Source organism: Prosopis cineraria, unplaced genomic scaffold, assembly GCF_029017545.1.
Source record: "Prosopis cineraria cultivar Desert tree isolate PC_DT_omini unplaced genomic scaffold, ASM2901754v1 PC7, whole genome shotgun sequence".
In the NCBI taxonomy this organism is placed as follows: domain Eukaryota; kingdom Viridiplantae; phylum Streptophyta; class Magnoliopsida; order Fabales; family Fabaceae; genus Prosopis; species Prosopis cineraria.
Genome location: NW_026555338.1, coordinates 36,704,685 through 36,721,816, shown reverse-complemented (window position 1 = coordinate 36,721,816; position 17,132 = coordinate 36,704,685). Strand labels below are relative to the sequence as shown.

Genomic DNA, 17,132 nt, shown 5'->3' with positions numbered 1-17,132 from the left:
AAAAGGCCCTCTATGGAAAGCTAAGCACCTCAATAAGGTAGGGAGTAGTGTCCTTATAAAGTTTGTTCTATTGGCCCTTCCTAGTTATATAATGTAGTTGATGTTGATCCCTAAAGGTGTGTTGGATGAAGTTGGAAGATATACTAGATCATTTCTTTAGAATAATCTTGGTAATAGGAAAAAAAAATGCACTTGATAGCTTAGGACAAGAAAAGGAGAGGCAAGAATGAAGGGGGTATTGGCATCAAGGATTTTCATAATAAGAACAAGGTCATCATCTTCAGAATTTGTTGGAATATTTCGACTGAAAAAGATGCGCGAGCAAGATGCCTACGGTGATCAAGAAAAGAAGGAATTCTCATATATGGAACAATGTCATTAAACTAGGGGACCTTTTCCTTTAAAAAGTCAATGGGAAAGTTAATAATGGTTGTACTGCCTTCTCTTACCAATTAGCCACTCATTTTGTTTGCTAAAGCTAAAGGAGATCATTTTAACTCACAAGATAAAGTGGGTGATTTCATTCTTCTTAAGGGAAGCTAGGATGCACATTGACTAGCTAGAGTCTTGCCATGAGAGATTGTGGAAAAACTTTGTAAACTGGCAACACCTACTTGGAATGAAGAAAACACCTTTTGGTGGAAACTCTCTAATAATGGGAGATTTTTTGTTAGTTTTGCTTATAGATTTCTTCATACAAAAGGTGACCAACGTTTTGAAGGCTTGTGGAAATTGGCTATGGAAGCAGTGTATCCTAGATAAATTAAAGTATTTTTTCTAGCAAGTTGTTCATAAGAGAATTCCATCTAACTATCTTAGAGCCCAAAGAGGCATCGAGTCAAGTGCGGCTTGTTCCTTTGAGTGTAAGAGTGATAAAACTACTCTTCATGTACTTAAAGATTGTTAAATAGTGAGAGAAACATGGGAGGCTATCATTAACCCTTTATGTTATAACTGTCTCTTTTGTTTGCAAGTTACATGAGCATATTTCTTAGAATGCTAAACATAAAGTAGGATCAACAAGGAGGTGCAACAATTAGTGGATAAAAAATTTCTCCCTTATGTGCTGGATCTTGTAGATAGGCTAATATAGACAATTTTTTGACAACTATCATCCTTGTGCCTAAAATAATATTTTCATATATCAACAACATCCTTTAGAGGAAAAATTTTTGCCCTTATTAAGGAGTTCATGCCTTGTAAGCTTAGTAGATTTAGAAGACAAATGGATGTGGATGCTTCAATCCTACAAAACTCCCAAACTACTTGTAGAGGTGTAATATGAGATTCTTTCGATAATTTGATAGCTATTTTTAAAGTTAAATTGAATGAAGTTTCAGTCATTGTTGTTAAGATTCTAGTAATAAGTAAAGGTATTTGAGTGTATACTTTGCTCAATTTTGACAGAGTTTGAACTTACTCTGGTTCATAGGAAGTAAACAATCTAATTGTTAGGGGTATTTCACCAAACCATCCTTTTATGGATGAGATTTTTCAAGTCTAAATGGCCTTGGCTAGTAAGTCCTCTTTTGCTATGACATATTCTCCACATGAGGTAACCTTATGTACTAATATTTTAGTAGAAGATGCTCATATTAGGGATGATTCTTTGGTTTTGGCTTTGAAGTTCGTGAGATTTGTAAAGATATTTATATTAGGGATAAATTAGGTTGCCAACCTTTCTGCGGCCCTATTTTGTAATCTTCCTCAAGTTTATGAACTTGCCTTGTTATTTAGAAAATGAAAAAAAAAAACATAATCTTTAATTTTTATAATTTCATCAAATTTTGCTCCCAGTTTCTATTTTTTTCAGTGTTTTCAATTTTCATAGAAATAAAAACCACTAAAAAAATAAAAACTATAAGAATCTGAAAAACAAATGTCACTCAATCTTTTTAAAATTATAAAGACTAAAAATACTAAAAAAAATTAAAAGTAAAACCTAATAAAACTATAAAAATTAAGATTATGTTTTTCACAAAAAAAAAAAAAGCCTACCCGTCCTTCCAACTTTGTCATCACCCAATTGTACTTTATATAAATATAAATAAATTATTTATCGACATTTTAAATTTTCAAGTTCACTCTGAGGATACCATCACACCAACATCAAATTACTTTCTGAAGTTCCCCGGGCTTGCAGAGTTGTCCAGCCACGCAGCAGTAACTAATGTAATCTGCGAATATTTTTCAAGCTTCAGCTTGCTTGGCACTATTTGATTAAAAAAAAAATTCAGAAAAAGAAGTAGGTTCATCTTTTACCCCTTAAAAAAGGGATTTTTAATATTAAAAATAAAAATATACTTGAATACCAAATAAATAAATAAATAAAAACAAATTGATAAAAGGTGCAAAATTCCGCGTTGACCCTGCTTTCCTCTTCTGGTGCTCGCCGCGGTCGTGGAAAGGTCTGGTGTTGCGGGTTGTTCCTGTGTCGGCGGAAGTGCAAACAGAACCGAAGAATGGGAAAGAGAGAGAAGAAGCAGAAACATCAAAGAAATCATCATCGCGGTGTCTTTAACTATTGCCAAGACGAAGAAGATGATAACTCCATTTATCAGCTCACCCAACCCTACTCTTCCCCTTCCTGTCCTCCCAGGGTTTCTATCCCTGATGAAGAAAAGGAGCTTGAAGAAGGAGGAGGAGGAGGTCATGACGATGACAACAGTGGTGAAAAAGAAGTTGTAAATGACGAAACCTCATCAAATGACATACCTTCCAAGTTTCTTCTTTACCAACAATCCGTACAGGTTTGAGTTAACATCTTTTTGTCATTTCACTGTTTGGTTGCTGAGAAAATTTGGGGAAAAGACTGAATACCCTTTGGTTTGGATTGCAATTTTATGTCCATTGATGGGAACCATGTGTTACCGACCAACTTGTGGTTCTAACTGGGCTGCTTGTTTATTGACATTCTAGATAGAATTTACATGTTCGGTGTGAGTTTACTAATAACCAGTTAGATTTGTTTTTTGGTTTCTCCTTTATTTCTAAAAGAGGATTGATGTCGTCATTTATTGAACCATGTGTTAATGCAGTCTCCCAAAGGAGACATAAGTTATATGCAAAAGTTCTTTCTCACGTACGTTGGTGGAAGGATGCCCCTGCATCTTCAAGAAGATTTCTGTGGCACTGCACTTCTTAGGTAGGTACATTGTGTCTCTTATTCTCTTACAATTGGTTTGCAATGACTCCTATTTTGATTGATTAATTTCCCATTTAAAAGCTTCTTTATTTGTAACTTGAGGTTGATATAGATATATTCTTCGATAGGTAGGAGTTGTTCTTAAAAATATTATTTTGATAGGTTGTTTTCCGCCGCACACATACACAATTGAAGAAAGGCGTTGTTCATTAATTTAATGTGGGAATTATATGGGTCATGAGGAGCCCATTTTTGGCCGTTAAAAATAATAAACCAATGTGTGCTGGACGTTGCTTATACACCGTTTACCATTTCATGATCTTTGACTGCAAAAGTGCTGGTTAATTCAAGGATGTCTTAGCGTAATCTCGATGATATTTCCTTGATTCTTAGTTCTTAATTGCTTTGTATTGCTCAATACACAATAAATTGAACTGTATAAAATTGGATTCCAAGGGCCTACTCTTTTTTTTTTTAAAAAAAAATAAAATTGTTTGCCCCATTTATTGGTGATATTCTGATATCTCATGCAAACCTCAAGTTACCTGACCCTAATCTTCTATCTTCTGACAGTGCAGAGTGGCTCCGTAGTGATCCAAGAAGGACTGTGGTAGGATTGGATTTGGATCTTGAAGCACTTCAATGGTGCATTGAGAACAACATGCCAAAAGTTGGACCAGACGGGTTTTCTAGAATTTCCCTGTTTCATGGGAATGTCTTACAACCTCTTCAGTCAAAACTTATCCTAAGCAATCCTCAGGAGTTGACGAGGAACATTACACTAGCAGATGATAGAAAGATTCTGGAGACTGGTATTCTGGAAGCTAAAAGTCAAGCTGGTTCTGCTGGTCAAGATGAGTTTATTAAAAGAAACGTTTCACTGCCTGCAAGAGATATTGTGTGCGCTTTTAACTACAGTTGCTGTTGCCTCCATAAACGAGCAGATCTGGTTTCATATTTTAGGCAGGCTCACTCTGTCTTGTCAACTAAAGGTGGAATCTTTGTGATGGATTTATATGGGGGTGCATCTTCAGAGCATAAGCTTAGGCTTCAAAGGCGATTTCCAAATTTTACGGTATTCTGTTCTTGCTATAAATTTGTAACATTAACGGCATTAGATAGAATATGCTAGCTGTAATGTGCATGAAACAATTGGCTTTGAGGGATGATTGGGTGTTAATGAATACTTGATGGGTACCTAAGTAAAATGGGAAACCTTATTCCAAAAATTTGTTGTTGAGATAGGAGAATTAACCCACTTAAATACCCCATTAAGCATCCCATGCTACTCAATGTGGGACTTAGTATCACATATTACCAAGTCTATCAATTGGCTCCCCTTGGAAAGCCGATGTCCTAACAGTTGCACTCCATGCCGCTTAACTCAACCTCCTGCTAGTCAGAACCCTCCATAAATAGCCCTCTTTGGAACCGCCCACAACCTAGCTATGATGCCAATTGATGGGTACCTAAGTAGGATGGGGAACCCTATCCCAAAAGCTAGCTATTAATGTGGGAGAATCAACCTATTTATGTAGGTCCAAAGGCACTACTACCACCACTGTGTTCTTAGGCATATTTGAGAGGGAAATTTCAGCATGAGTTAGGGTTATTATCTTTTTCCAAATGATTGGCATCATATATGTAGTTGGAGCAAGCAATTGTTCATCTTTTGCTATCAAATAGGTCTATAGGATAGCTAATAGGGGATTGTATGTAACGCTCACTAGCATGATGTTCTTTTAATGTGGACTTTGTGATCAAAATCTGCAGTATGTATGGGAGCAAGCTGATTTCGATATTATTGAGAGGAAAACAAGGATTAGCCTCCATTTTCATCTCAAGAAGCAACAGAAAAAGCTTCGCCATGCATTTTCCTACAGCTGGAGGCTGTAAGTTTATATTTATTGTATGTCTGTATTTTCTTTACTTAAAAAATAAAAAACAAAAAACTTTCCAACACTTTGAGGTGCGAACTCAGTTCAACATCTAAAACTTCATTTTTATCTCTGTCCATACATCAAATTCAGCTAAATAGCCCAAACTTCTATCGAATTTCTGTCAGTATATCATATTCCTGGTAGTTTTCTGACATCAAGGAAGCCGCGCTTGGCAGGTGGACATTGCCTGAGATCAGGGACTGCTTAGAAGAGGCTGGATTCCGGTCTGTTCACTTTTGGCTTCGACAAATGCCAGATACCACTGAGTTTACAAAAACAGAGGGACTTGGGGTGGGGGGGACGTAAGGTACGAAGAGGCAACAAGTTTCCCACAACAAGACGCTTGGAATGCCTACATAGTAGGTGTTGCATAGCTTCATTTCAGGTTTACCTTTGCTTCTTTGAATGACTCAATCAGTTGAAGCTGAATCTGAATTATAAAGACTATAAGGTTGTGAGAACCTGATAATCAAGATATAAATATCTGTCCTTAAATTTTCTGTTTTCGTTTGAATTAACGTTGAGATCACAAGGAGAAAGTGCATCCTTCTCAATATTTAGTACAAAATCTCAAGAATATAAAAGATATTTTACCTTAAGAATATTTTCTTGGGATAATTGCATGATGGTTGACAACAGACTGTTGTCATGCTTGGTGCCAGTGTCCTTGTACTGTATAATCCCGCTGCTGGTATCTCTTATGCTGGTATTCTGGTTTGAAAAGACTTAGATTATGTTTGCTTACTAGAATAGAATTGAATAGATTGGATTGAAAAAATCAATCTAAAAATGAACTAAATTACCCTTTTTCCTATGATAAGCATGATAAAGTTCATTAATATATATTAAAAATGTGAGAATCATTACACCCTCTAAAAATTTTATGAATCATAACTCTCAACCTCATGAATAATGTGCTCATCTATCCTTTTTAATCATCTTATTTTTACCTTTAATTTTTTAATACATTCCATTTTATTATATTCTAGTACGTAAATGTGACCTTAGATGTAGTAAATGCTGTAGGATTAGCAAATGTATGCACAGCCTCCCCCAACATCCATGATTTCTCCAACTGTGCTGCTCTTGCGTTGGGTAAGTGGGTCTCCATGGTAAGTCATTGATAATTGCACCACTGTTCAGATGTAGCAGATGCTTTAGGACCGCCAAATCATTTTTTTTATTTGAAAAAATTAACTTTTCTAGGAGCAAATCTTACATCATATTCCCTTGATATACATGCCATCTCGTGCAAACACAGGCAGCAAGTGTAGCAGCTTTAGAATCAGTCCTGAAAATCCATGTGTGAGTGTGTGGTGTAAAAATATAGGCTTATAGAACAGCCACGAGTTATAGCTTCCGAGTCTTGAAGGGGCTTAAATTCATTACTAGCATCAGAAAAATGCTCCGATGAAGCAAACAATCATTTGGGTGATATGGCCCACGGATAATAGTTTATCCAGGTTTTGTACAATAAGCAATGCGATGAAGCAGTGGAGACCGGCCTCAGGATGCTTGACCGCTTTGGTGGGAGTGAACAGGTCAGTGACGGGTCTAGGCTATCATGCATTGCACAAATTTGTTTCTTCGGAAGATTAGTAAGAACCGTAAGATAAAAAAATTTGGGAAAAAGGACCAAGGTCCTTCAAATGAATTAAGTGAAATAAGGATTTAAGGTTACAACCTTAATTCACTTGAAAGACCTTGATCCCCCTCGTGATCCTTCTTGCTAATTACCCCTTGTTTCTTTTTAATGTCATCGGAGTAAAGATCCCAACTAACAAACAAGCAACACAGAAAAACCGTCCCTGGAACTGGTTGTTGGAAAGAATCAATAGGATGCTGAAACCACCATGGAGATTTGAGAACTCGTGTATTGTAAATATAAATGCTTATATAAAATTTATAAAATCGTGAACAATATGCGCGCGCGCTAGTCTATATATAGAATAAAATTTTAACATCTATCTTAACCTTGTTTCAGCTTAAAAAAATAAATTATTTAGATGTTTAAAATATTTTATAAAAAGTGATTTATTGTATAGATATTTATAAAAAAAAAGAGATGATTTTATGTTTGGTTATAATTATAAAAACGAAATTATTATTCATGAATTTTAAGGTTGATATTTTTCACGAACCTTAGCTCCTAAAAATAATGTTATTTAGTTGTTTTTATACTTTATAATATTTTTGTATATCTCTATAATTTTATAATTTTCCCTGTCATCTATCCATGAGAATTGATTATTTTGAAAAGCTAATTTAAATTGTTTATACAAATAGGTCCTTAATTTTTTTTAAACACAAGAAAAATTTTATAAAAACAGGCCCTTGTTTTTGAGAAATATGCTTTTTTTCTTGTTCTTGACAACCTATTACTTGAAAAAAGAGGCCCCTATAAACAACGGATGGGTGAAATTATTTTTGGAAACCTAACAGACCCGTTCACGTACAAAGGGGGAAAGTAAATTAGTATTCACCTTAATTAATTCATCTCCGTACAAAGGGGAGTTCACATCCCCAGAATAAACTTTTGAAAGACGCATGTCAATTGATCCATTCAAGGGATCACAAGTAACAATATTTTGTAAAACACAAATCCTTTGAGAGAAATTCTATCGAATTAGCCTTCTTCTCCAAACTCTTTAGTGAATCTCTCATGAACCTCAAGGTCAGCTTTACTCACTGTAGGCCTTTGTCTCGCCAGCACCTTGTCAAAATCTGTTCTCCTAATAGGTGGTGGAAGGATCTGCCATCACCACATACCGGAACACTTAGCACTTCTCACCAATTATCATATCCCAAAACCGCAGCAGAATTCTACAATCAAAGTTAATAGCATCATCCATACCTTGGATGCCAGTCCTTTTGCAGCAAGATCCTGCATCGTGATCTGTACTGCACCCTGTTGCTTTGGTCCACAAGGTATCCACATACCCTCGGTATTTTTGAAGAAAAACATGGCATCTTGAGTTTTCCGAACAGGCTCAAATAAAACATCCTTAACCTGTTAAGGAAGAGGGGAAAACCTTTCACTTGAAAATGAAATTCATCTAAATAAAAACACTAATTAAAATCAGGAATGTCATCAACAAATAAAACTTACACAGACAGATATATCTGAACCTGAAAAACCCTCTGTCCTACGAGCCAAATGTTCAAAATCACTTTCACTCAAATTATGAGGAGTATCACCCAAATGCACCTGTTCAATTTATCCACAACATAAACATTGTAAAATCATTTCCAAGATTCCACAGCCCAATAAATCCTACCCTATAATATGCGTCATCATTTATATTGCCCTTGCCTTAAACATATGTTGGCGAGCCTTCAAATCTGGCAGTGGTATGTATATTCGCTTATCAAAACGTCGCCTTATCGCCTGAAATTACAAGCTGATTAGTTGAAATAATACCATATTGTCTCTAAAATAAAATCACGTTAGCAAATTTATGTTCTTATAACCTGATCAAGAGCATATGGTGTATTTGTTGCTGCAAGAACAAGAACTTTCTGATCATTGTGTCCTACACCCTGCATTGTAAGTGGTATAAAAGCCAATTCTACATGATCTTCAGATAAAAGGAAAAAAGAAATATTGAAAACTTGAGCTTTGATAACATAATGCCATAAAAAAGTGAAAATTTATGTTCACATGACCAGATGAAACCCTTAGAAATCCTGCCTCTGTAAATGAATGATAAGACATTATGGCTCAATCAGGTCAATAAATCTGGCCTTGAGAATCAATTTTATTTTTATTGCAGGATTCCAACATAGTTCTGCACAACCCAAACAAATACACAAAAACTAAAAAGATTCTCGATGTTGATACCCAATAATGCAATTTAAAAGACAATTTACAAAAGGCCATCATGTTTATCAAGCACCAACAGCTCCCCACCCAAAACTCTTACCTGCATCTGCACTAAAAGTTCGGTTTTGATTCTCCTTGAAGCTTCACTCTCATTACCTTCCCCACGCTGACCACATAAAGAATCTATTTCATCAACAAATATGATGGAAGGAGCACTTTCTCGAGCCATTTGAAAAAGGTTTGAAACTAGCTTTTCACTTTCACCCATCCACTTAGAAACCAGGTCTGATGAAGAAACACTGGCAGGAATCAAGAGTTAAAATACGTTCACAAGAACACATCCATTTATAGATCTGATAAAGGTACCTAATATGCATCATTGATCAAGGCATATGCCATATGCAGCAACATGATGAAATCATTCATTATGAAATTAGGAGTCTTCTCACATTAGACTTTAAAAGATTTATAACTGAAACCACCAAAGTAAATTTAAGCCAGAACTATTAGAATGCCAGCATAGTAAGAATTCTACACTGATTCCAGAAGATGTAAGATCATCAAATGGACTGTCATAAAATTAGAATTAGTCATGCACACAAAACTTAAATAGTACAAGATCAAATTAATACTACCTGAAAAATGTGGAGTCAGCTTCACTTGCAACAGCCTTGGCCAAATATGATTTACCAGTTCCAGGCGGCCCATACAACAAGAAGGCTCTCCAGGGTCGTCTTTTACCTGAAAAAAAGTACCAGGATAAGAACATAAAGCATTATAATGTGACAATGCATGCTTGGTCTCATGTTGAAAACCATTAAAACCAACGTATAGAGTTGAAAGTGGAAAAAGTTTCCATGAAATAACGTTTTGTCCCTTGTTTCAATGAAAACTCTAGTTAACAGATTTGTTTACTCGGCCATAGAAAGACAGAGTTAAACAGATTTAGCTCACATTAAAATTGCTATTGGCAAGTCTATTGAAAATAAAAAATGCCGTTAGCGAGTCTAAATATCACTCGGCAAACTGCTTGGATAATGAGCCATGCTGAACATTAAATGCATTTAGTTGTTCATTAACATTAGCAGGATCAGAGGATAGAATTCATAAACCTAACTCATAAGTTTATTACTCAATTAGAGAAACGATGAACAGACAGAGAGTATGGCTCTCTAACTGGCGGGTAATATGGAGGTGGGCAAACATGATTGGCATTCATTGCAACTGGCATTATCAGTGGTCTAATATAATCAGCAACTCCGCAAACTAACCGGTGAAAAATTGCGGGAACTTCACGGGTAAAATAACCGCCTCCTGCAGAGCTTGCTTGGCGCTCTCCAATCCAGCAACATCGTTCCACTTCACATTGGGTTTCTCCCGAATGATCGCTGAATTCAGTCCAGCCCTGAGCTTTGTCTGCTCTGGATCCTCCCCATCCCCTTCCCCATCTTTCGGCTTCGTCTTAGGCCGCGTAGCCACCGCAGCATCCCCATTGGACGCCGGACCAGGCCCACCATCATCAAGCACAGCTCGAATCTCCTCAGCCCGCCGAAGATACTCGGTGAATTTTTGGGTGATCGCTTCTTTGATCTTGGGATTTTTCTCGTACTTCAAATGGGTCTTGAAGTACTCCAAAGCATTCATATACAAAGGAAACGCTTTTGCATAATTACCAGCGTTATCTTCCTGCACAGCTTGTTTCACGTACTCTATTGCTTGCTCCTTAAAGTTGCTATACATCTTCTGCTTCCGACAAAAAGCATAGACGAATTAAAACCGAAGGAATAAAAAGTTAACCGGCGAACCAGAACCCTAGGACTCCAATCAAATCGTCCCGGAGAATAGATGGGGAGAAATTCTGATCGATATCAGAAACATGAAAAAATTAATGGTTCTATTGGGATTACTGAGAAGGATCGGGAGGAGGGGGGGGGGGGGAAGCAAGGATGAAGGAGAAGTTGTGAGTCAAAAGGACGCGTTTCGTTGGGCAGGGCGACACCGCAAGATTGTGTGCGTGGGAACCTTACGAATACCCAATTACCGAGTGAGGAATTTTCCTACTGCCGTTTGCGTAATGCGTTGCGTTCGGGGGTGGCGGAAGTTCATTTTATTTGTTTGTTTCCAAATTGCAACAGCTTACATATTTTATTTATTATTTATACTTATAATTTATAATTTATTAGGAGATGCCGTTGAAATATGATTATGAGTATAGCGAAATCAGCTAATTAAAAGATTTAGATTTTCTTAAATTACAATAGATAAATTTAAGTAAAGTTTTTTTTTAAGATTGTTTTGAAAATATTATACATGTACACACCAAATTTGAGAAATGGCCACAAGCCCACCCCCCAAATGTTCACAAATTGTTGTGGTATAGCTTTACTCTTTTTTCTCTGCACGATTTCATTTATGAATAATATATTTTTATCATGTATCTTAGTAGACATAGATAATTTTTATATATGTCATGAAAAAAAAAATTGAATAGGCTTATCGATAACTTGTAAATATTATGGATATATTGATCAATAAACCCAAAAATCTAATTAAAAACATGAAGTCGAAAAGGGCCATGGATTCGATCTGCTGAACGTGTTAGTGAGCAGGTGTATGTGTATACAATGAACACAAAAATCATGAAATTCTAGAAAGCAAAACAGGCAAGTACAGAACTCATGAATCAAATTCCTCGCTTGCAAATGGCAATAGTAATGCAGCCACATCCTTGTTGTTGCCAAATGTCTAGCCTTCTCGGAGGCTAAAATTATCCCAGAGTTGGCTTCTTTCTTTTAAGAAAAGCTTCCTCCACACTTTTGCTGAGGAGGTGCATAATCTAAACCGTTTAGTTTAAATTTAGATGACCTAAATTTAATGTTTTTTATTTTTAAATTTTACATTTTTAAAATAAAAATATATAAATGATAAATTTTTTTAATAAATCTCTTTACTCATTTCGACAGTTTAAATTTAACATGAATAATATACATTTAATATTAAATTTTTTTATAAATTAATGATCCAAATATATTATAGACAATGCAGGTTTAATATTAACTTTTTTATAAAATTTATAAATTTTTAATATTAAATGTGAATAATTTATATTAAATCTAAACTGTTTAAAGGATGAACAAATTTATTATTTTTTTTTAATAATTGGGAAGCCACTCCAATGACCGGGCGTGGGGTGTTTTCATTTTTCTTCTCTCCATTTCCTTAAAATTGTGTCTTTTTGCTTGTTAAAAAAAAGAAAAGAAAGCACCCTCATCAGCCCGGCTTCTCTTCTCCTACCCTCCCCTGCATACAGTTCAGATCAAATGTTTTTATTTTTATTTTATCAGTACTAATATAAAAAAATATAATTTTTTTATTAAATTTAATCATCAATTTGGACAGCCCAGATTTAATATGGATAGTTTAAATTTAATATTTAAAATATTTATAATTTTAATATTAAACCTGTATTGTCCAAATATATTTGGATAGTCAATTTATAAAAAATAAAAAAATTATTAAATGTAATCATCGATGTGAAAAATTCATATTTAATTTGAGTTGTCCAAATTTAATAATAAAATTTTTTATAATTTTAATATTAAATCTGCAATGTCCAGAATATATCTAGATGGTTAATTTATAAAAATTATAAAAAAATTAATATTAAATTTGAATTGTCTATATTAAATTTAGACTGTTAAATTAATAATAAGCATATTATTAAATTCTTTATACTTTTTAAATAAACATAAAAAATAAATATTTTAAACTGTGCAAGGCATGGGAGGGGAAATATCAAATAAGATGAGGATAGCTTCTTTTCAGTTGTTTTCTATTTTTTCTGTATTTTTTTAACAAGCAAAACGACATAGTTTTAAAGAAATGGAGAGGAGGGAAATGGAGACACCTCATGCCCCCAACCATCGCAAGCTCAACTTCTATAAAAGTCAAAGAGTCAAGGGATGGAATTCAATCTCAGCAGATTTGATAAAAGCCCGAATCTTGAGTTCCATCATCATTTATGCTTATCAAGTGACAAACCCAGTACGTGCAAGAACTTACCTTGTCCGTGTTTTTCTTGCTTTATTTTTTTTAATTAGAAAGATACACGGTAGAGCTGGTAACGAGCTCAACCTATAAATCTGTCAAAAAAGTATCTGCATGGGTTAGCCAAAATGAGTTTAATTAAATGCAAGGTAATTTTAACCTACTTTGTATAGTTTAAATTGACAACATGTTAACTCGTGAATTGACTCGCTTATATTTTTTTAAAAAAGTAAACAAATAAAATTGAATTTTAAGTAAGACATTCAAAGCAAGCATGTTTGAAATTACAGTCTAACAACTTAAAACTTTTACATTCATTTAATTCAAACTTAAATTATGCCAAAAAATAATAAAAATACAATGCTTATATGTTTAAGTGGTAATATAATATAATTTGAATGTGATCAAGACAAGACTGAGTAAAATATTTTATTATACTCTACTTCCTTCATATAATAACTTATTTAAATTATATTGTTCGCAAAATAGTGCCACCCAAACTAGTAAATAAAAAAGTGTAGTTACGTAAAAAAAATTAAACATATTTATGAAAAGTTAGGTATATATTATATTATCATCTTAATTTGAATATAAAAGGAAAAAAATATATACAGAGATCAAAATATTTAGATGGTATAAATTAAATGTATTATGAGTAGTAATCTAATGATCAGAGTTTAAACCATCATAATTTAAAAAAAAGAATTGATATTTTAAACTAGGACATCAATTTTGTAGCAAAAATGCCAAAACAAGATGAAGAGAAAAGGAGATAAATAAAAGTATTTCTATTAATTCATATATATATATATATAATACTGATCAATCATGTAAAATATTAGATAAAGAAAGGATCACAACATTAAATTACTTTATATTTACGTGTTGATATGAGCATGGATTAGAAAGAATTTTATTGTTATTTGAATAATTAGTTTTTAGGAAGAATATATGATATTTTTTTATTGTGTGAAATACCCCAAGTTATATTAAACTTTTCAAAAAAATATAATGTAGTCAAGTACACCTTAAATCATAAAAATCCTTAAAGAGCAAGCTTAAGTAACCAAAGATTATAAATCATTTTCATAAGTTAAAAACAATATTAGTTTTGAAAAGTTCAAGGTTTAAAATGTTTATAATTTTTTAATTTTATAGAAAAATATGGAATGGAATGAAATTGAACTAACCAAGCAAGCAACAGCTCTAAATTCTAAGTTCAATTCATTTAATTTTTGTAACTTACTTGACATTAAGTAAAATACCTAATTATCATTAGACCCCTATGAAAATTATGTCAAATCATGACTTGGCTCTAAAATTAGACTTTACTTTGCCTTAACCATGTTCTAACACTCAAAATCAATCAAGAATTAAGCAATTAACTTTAATTTAAGACATAAATAGAAGCTAATTGATTCAAACATTGTCACGAGGATTGGACCTATTAGTATGTACACAACAATAACAATTGAAACATGAATTCAAACATATAGTGTACTTTATCTAATTTAAGAGTCAAATTATAATATCTAATCCTCTTAAAAAAACGAGATCAACTAGAAAACCCAACCTAAGAAGTGATCAAAATTTGAAAAAAAAAAAATCAAATCTCCAACCACTTTAAGAAGTTACTTTAAGTAGCTTCTAAAAATAATTAGATGCGATAGAAGAAAAAGTTAAAATAATTAAATAATAAATATTTTTATAAAATTAAAATCAATAAGAATATCATAAAATTTTAAAAATAACTAATTAATAATAAATTTTTTATAACAGTAACCAAACACAAAATAGCCTATTTTTTATAAGGTACCTACAAAATTAATTTCTTTTTATAAAATTTTTGAATAATCTAAAAATTGTTTATTTTTTTAATCTTATACAAATGGGTATATAATTTGACTCTCAACTTTTATCTACCATTCATAAAAGACAATTTTATATATTGAATTTTCGAGTAGGCAACAATTAAAGATATTAATTCTTAATACAGGTCATAAATCCACAAATGTTACTTTCAACACTGTGTGTGAGGAGATTTTTTACCGTCTAACTCGTGGATGGTAGTCGTCTATTCCATGAGGTCCTATACTTTTTTTTTAAATCTATCTTTCCTTATTTCGCAAATGCTTCCATTTTATTTTTGTGTTTAAAATTTATCTATCATGTTATCTCTGGCTTATTATATATTATATATTATTTATTGATCAATAAGTTATATCATTTGATTGTTTTACTCCCATGACTACTTAATATGTATTAATTAATTACTATTATTTAACATTTAAAAGAATCTGTAAGAACGGGAGATCAACTAGTAAATTTTAAAGCAGGGGAAATGAATGGAATTTTCTTAAAGGCGCAGGAAGCAGAGTGGGCCGGCCTCTGTAATTGTGGGGAGGTGCTTTTCTTAAGGGGAGCCTTCTCCGTGATTTCTATTACCGGAGATTCTGCTCCTTTTGTTTTCCTTGCAAGCTCCAATTCCCTTTTAACTCCTTTCTCCAATTTCATCTTCGATTTTCCCTCTGCCCTAACACCCCAGAAGGAAAATCTTAGATTCCTCCTCCCCTTTTAATAGACCCCCCCCCCTCTCTATACACCGGCGCTTTTCGAGATTCAATCCAATTCCTTCCTCTGGTAATCCCCCCTCCCCCCAAAAAAAATGTCAGTTTCATCGCATGCTGACAGATTCATTTTCCTCGGATCTTTCCTACGTCTTAATCTTCTTTCCCATGGCTACGAGGAAAAAAGATTCGATTCTTTTGGAACCCTTATTTGTTCTTCGCGTAGATCTTTCCGGTTCAAACTTTATTCATTGACGTTTTACATGGTTCCTCCTCGCAGGTTGGGAGATCTTCCATATTGTTTCCAGCGAAGACGACGGTCCGAGAAAATGGCGGAAGAACATCGATGCCAAGCTCCAAGCCTGTGCGCTAACAACTGCGGCTTCTTTGGCAGCCCGGCCACGCAAAACCTATGTTCCAAGTGCTATCGAGATTTGCAGCTCAACGAACAACAATCCTCCTCCGCCAAGTTGGTTCTCAACCAATCCCTTGCTCCCCCGTCTTCGACGACCTCGCAGTCGTCTTCTTTGCCGGAACAGATCGCTGGAACTTCGTCCTCTGCGGCATTTGATCCCCCGCGCGCGGTCGATGATGTCAAGAGTGGATCTTCGGCGCGGCCACCGGCTCAGCCGAGCCGATGCGTGACTTGCAGGCGGCGCGTGGGGCTCACGGGATTCAAGTGCAAGTGCGGATCAACATTCTGCGGATCCCACCGGTACCCCGAACAGCACAGATGTGAGTTCGACTTCAAGGGTATGGGTAGGGAGCAGATCGCGAAGGCGAATCCGGTGGTTAAGGCCGAAAAGCTTGAGAAGATCTGAGAAGTGGAAGGGGTGTTACGGTAACGTCGCGTGCGTGAGAAAGTTATCCGGATCCAACGCCCGGGTTGGTTTCCCGTCCGTCTGGTCGGTTTGCGTGTTACGGGTTAGGGTCAGTGAGCGTGGGTGGGTTCGTGATCCTCATCGTTATCATCATCATCGTGTAAATGAATTTAGTGAGCTTTTCTATCGTCAATCAATGTCTGTGTTTGGGAATTACTTCCATTTTCATTTGAATGTTGTGGCCACGTGGACTTAAAATGAAAGCAATGTCGCATTGGTAAGTGATGTTTTCACCAGAAAATAGAAATATTTGGGATGGAATATTATAAAAAAAAATGATCATAATTTTTTTTTAATATATATAAATAATAATTTAATTTTTTAAAATATTATAGTGTCTGTTTGACAAGTGTTTTAGAACTAATTTTTTGTACTTCATAGTTAAAAAAACTTTATTTGATAAATTTTTTTAAAAAAGTATTTTAAAAAATAAAATATTATTTTAGATAATAAATAATGACAACATGTTTTAAATTTTGATATTATTATTTTCAAAAAAAAAAAAATTAAAAATATATTTTTTATTATTTTTTAAAACATATTTTTACAAAACATCAGTTTTTAAAATAATAAAATAAAAATAATTTTAAACAAGTCAATAATTTATTAAAATTTTTAAAAAATTTTATATCAATAAATTTTAAATTAAAAAAATAATTTTATACTTATTGATAAGTTATGATTTTTATTTAATTATTATAATTTTTTAAATAAAAAATCGTTATTTTT

The 17,132-nt window shown here is 33.9% G+C and overlaps 3 protein-coding genes across 4 annotated transcripts; 2 read left to right on the top strand and 1 right to left on the bottom strand.

The window, feature by feature from the left end:
* Nucleotides 1–2,378: 2,378 nt before the first annotated feature.
* Nucleotides 2,379–5,585, top strand: LOC129316370 (uncharacterized). The gene is given in 6 exon segments (XM_054960758.1): nt 2,379–2,750; nt 3,039–3,145; nt 3,719–4,220; nt 4,919–5,037; nt 5,262–5,380; nt 5,383–5,585. Coding segments are annotated over 6 exon segments (1,212 nt in total). The 5' UTR covers nt 2,379–2,462; the 3' UTR covers nt 5,460–5,585.
* Nucleotides 5,586–7,538: 1,953 nt separating this feature from the next.
* On the bottom strand, nt 7,539–10,976 carry LOC129315767 (protein SUPPRESSOR OF K(+) TRANSPORT GROWTH DEFECT 1-like). Its single transcript, XM_054959789.1, has 8 exons — nt 10,180–10,976; nt 9,544–9,649; nt 9,009–9,207; nt 8,557–8,625; nt 8,399–8,473; nt 8,195–8,293; nt 7,940–8,095; nt 7,539–7,837 (listed from the first exon to the last, which is right to left on the bottom strand). Exons 1-8 carry the CDS (start codon nt 10,646–10,648, stop codon nt 7,712–7,714), a joined length of 1,299 nt encoding a protein of 432 aa, XP_054815764.1. The 5' UTR covers nt 10,649–10,976; the 3' UTR covers nt 7,539–7,711.
* Nucleotides 10,977–15,323: 4,347 nt separating this feature from the next.
* LOC129316154 (zinc finger A20 and AN1 domain-containing stress-associated protein 3-like) lies at nt 15,324–16,699 on the top strand. 2 transcript variants are annotated; one of them, XM_054960446.1, is made up of 2 exons: nt 15,324–15,595; nt 15,803–16,699. In XM_054960446.1, the coding sequence occupies exon 2, from the start codon at nt 15,852–15,854 to the stop codon at nt 16,341–16,343; it is 492 nt and encodes a 163-aa protein (XP_054816421.1). In that variant the 5' UTR covers nt 15,324–15,595; nt 15,803–15,851; the 3' UTR covers nt 16,344–16,699. The 2 variants fall into 2 exon arrangements, with proteins under 2 accessions (XP_054816421.1, XP_054816420.1); XM_054960445.1 differs by lacking the exon at nt 15,324–15,595 and having other exon boundaries at nt 15,602–16,699.
* Nucleotides 16,700–17,132: the final 433 nt, after the last annotated feature.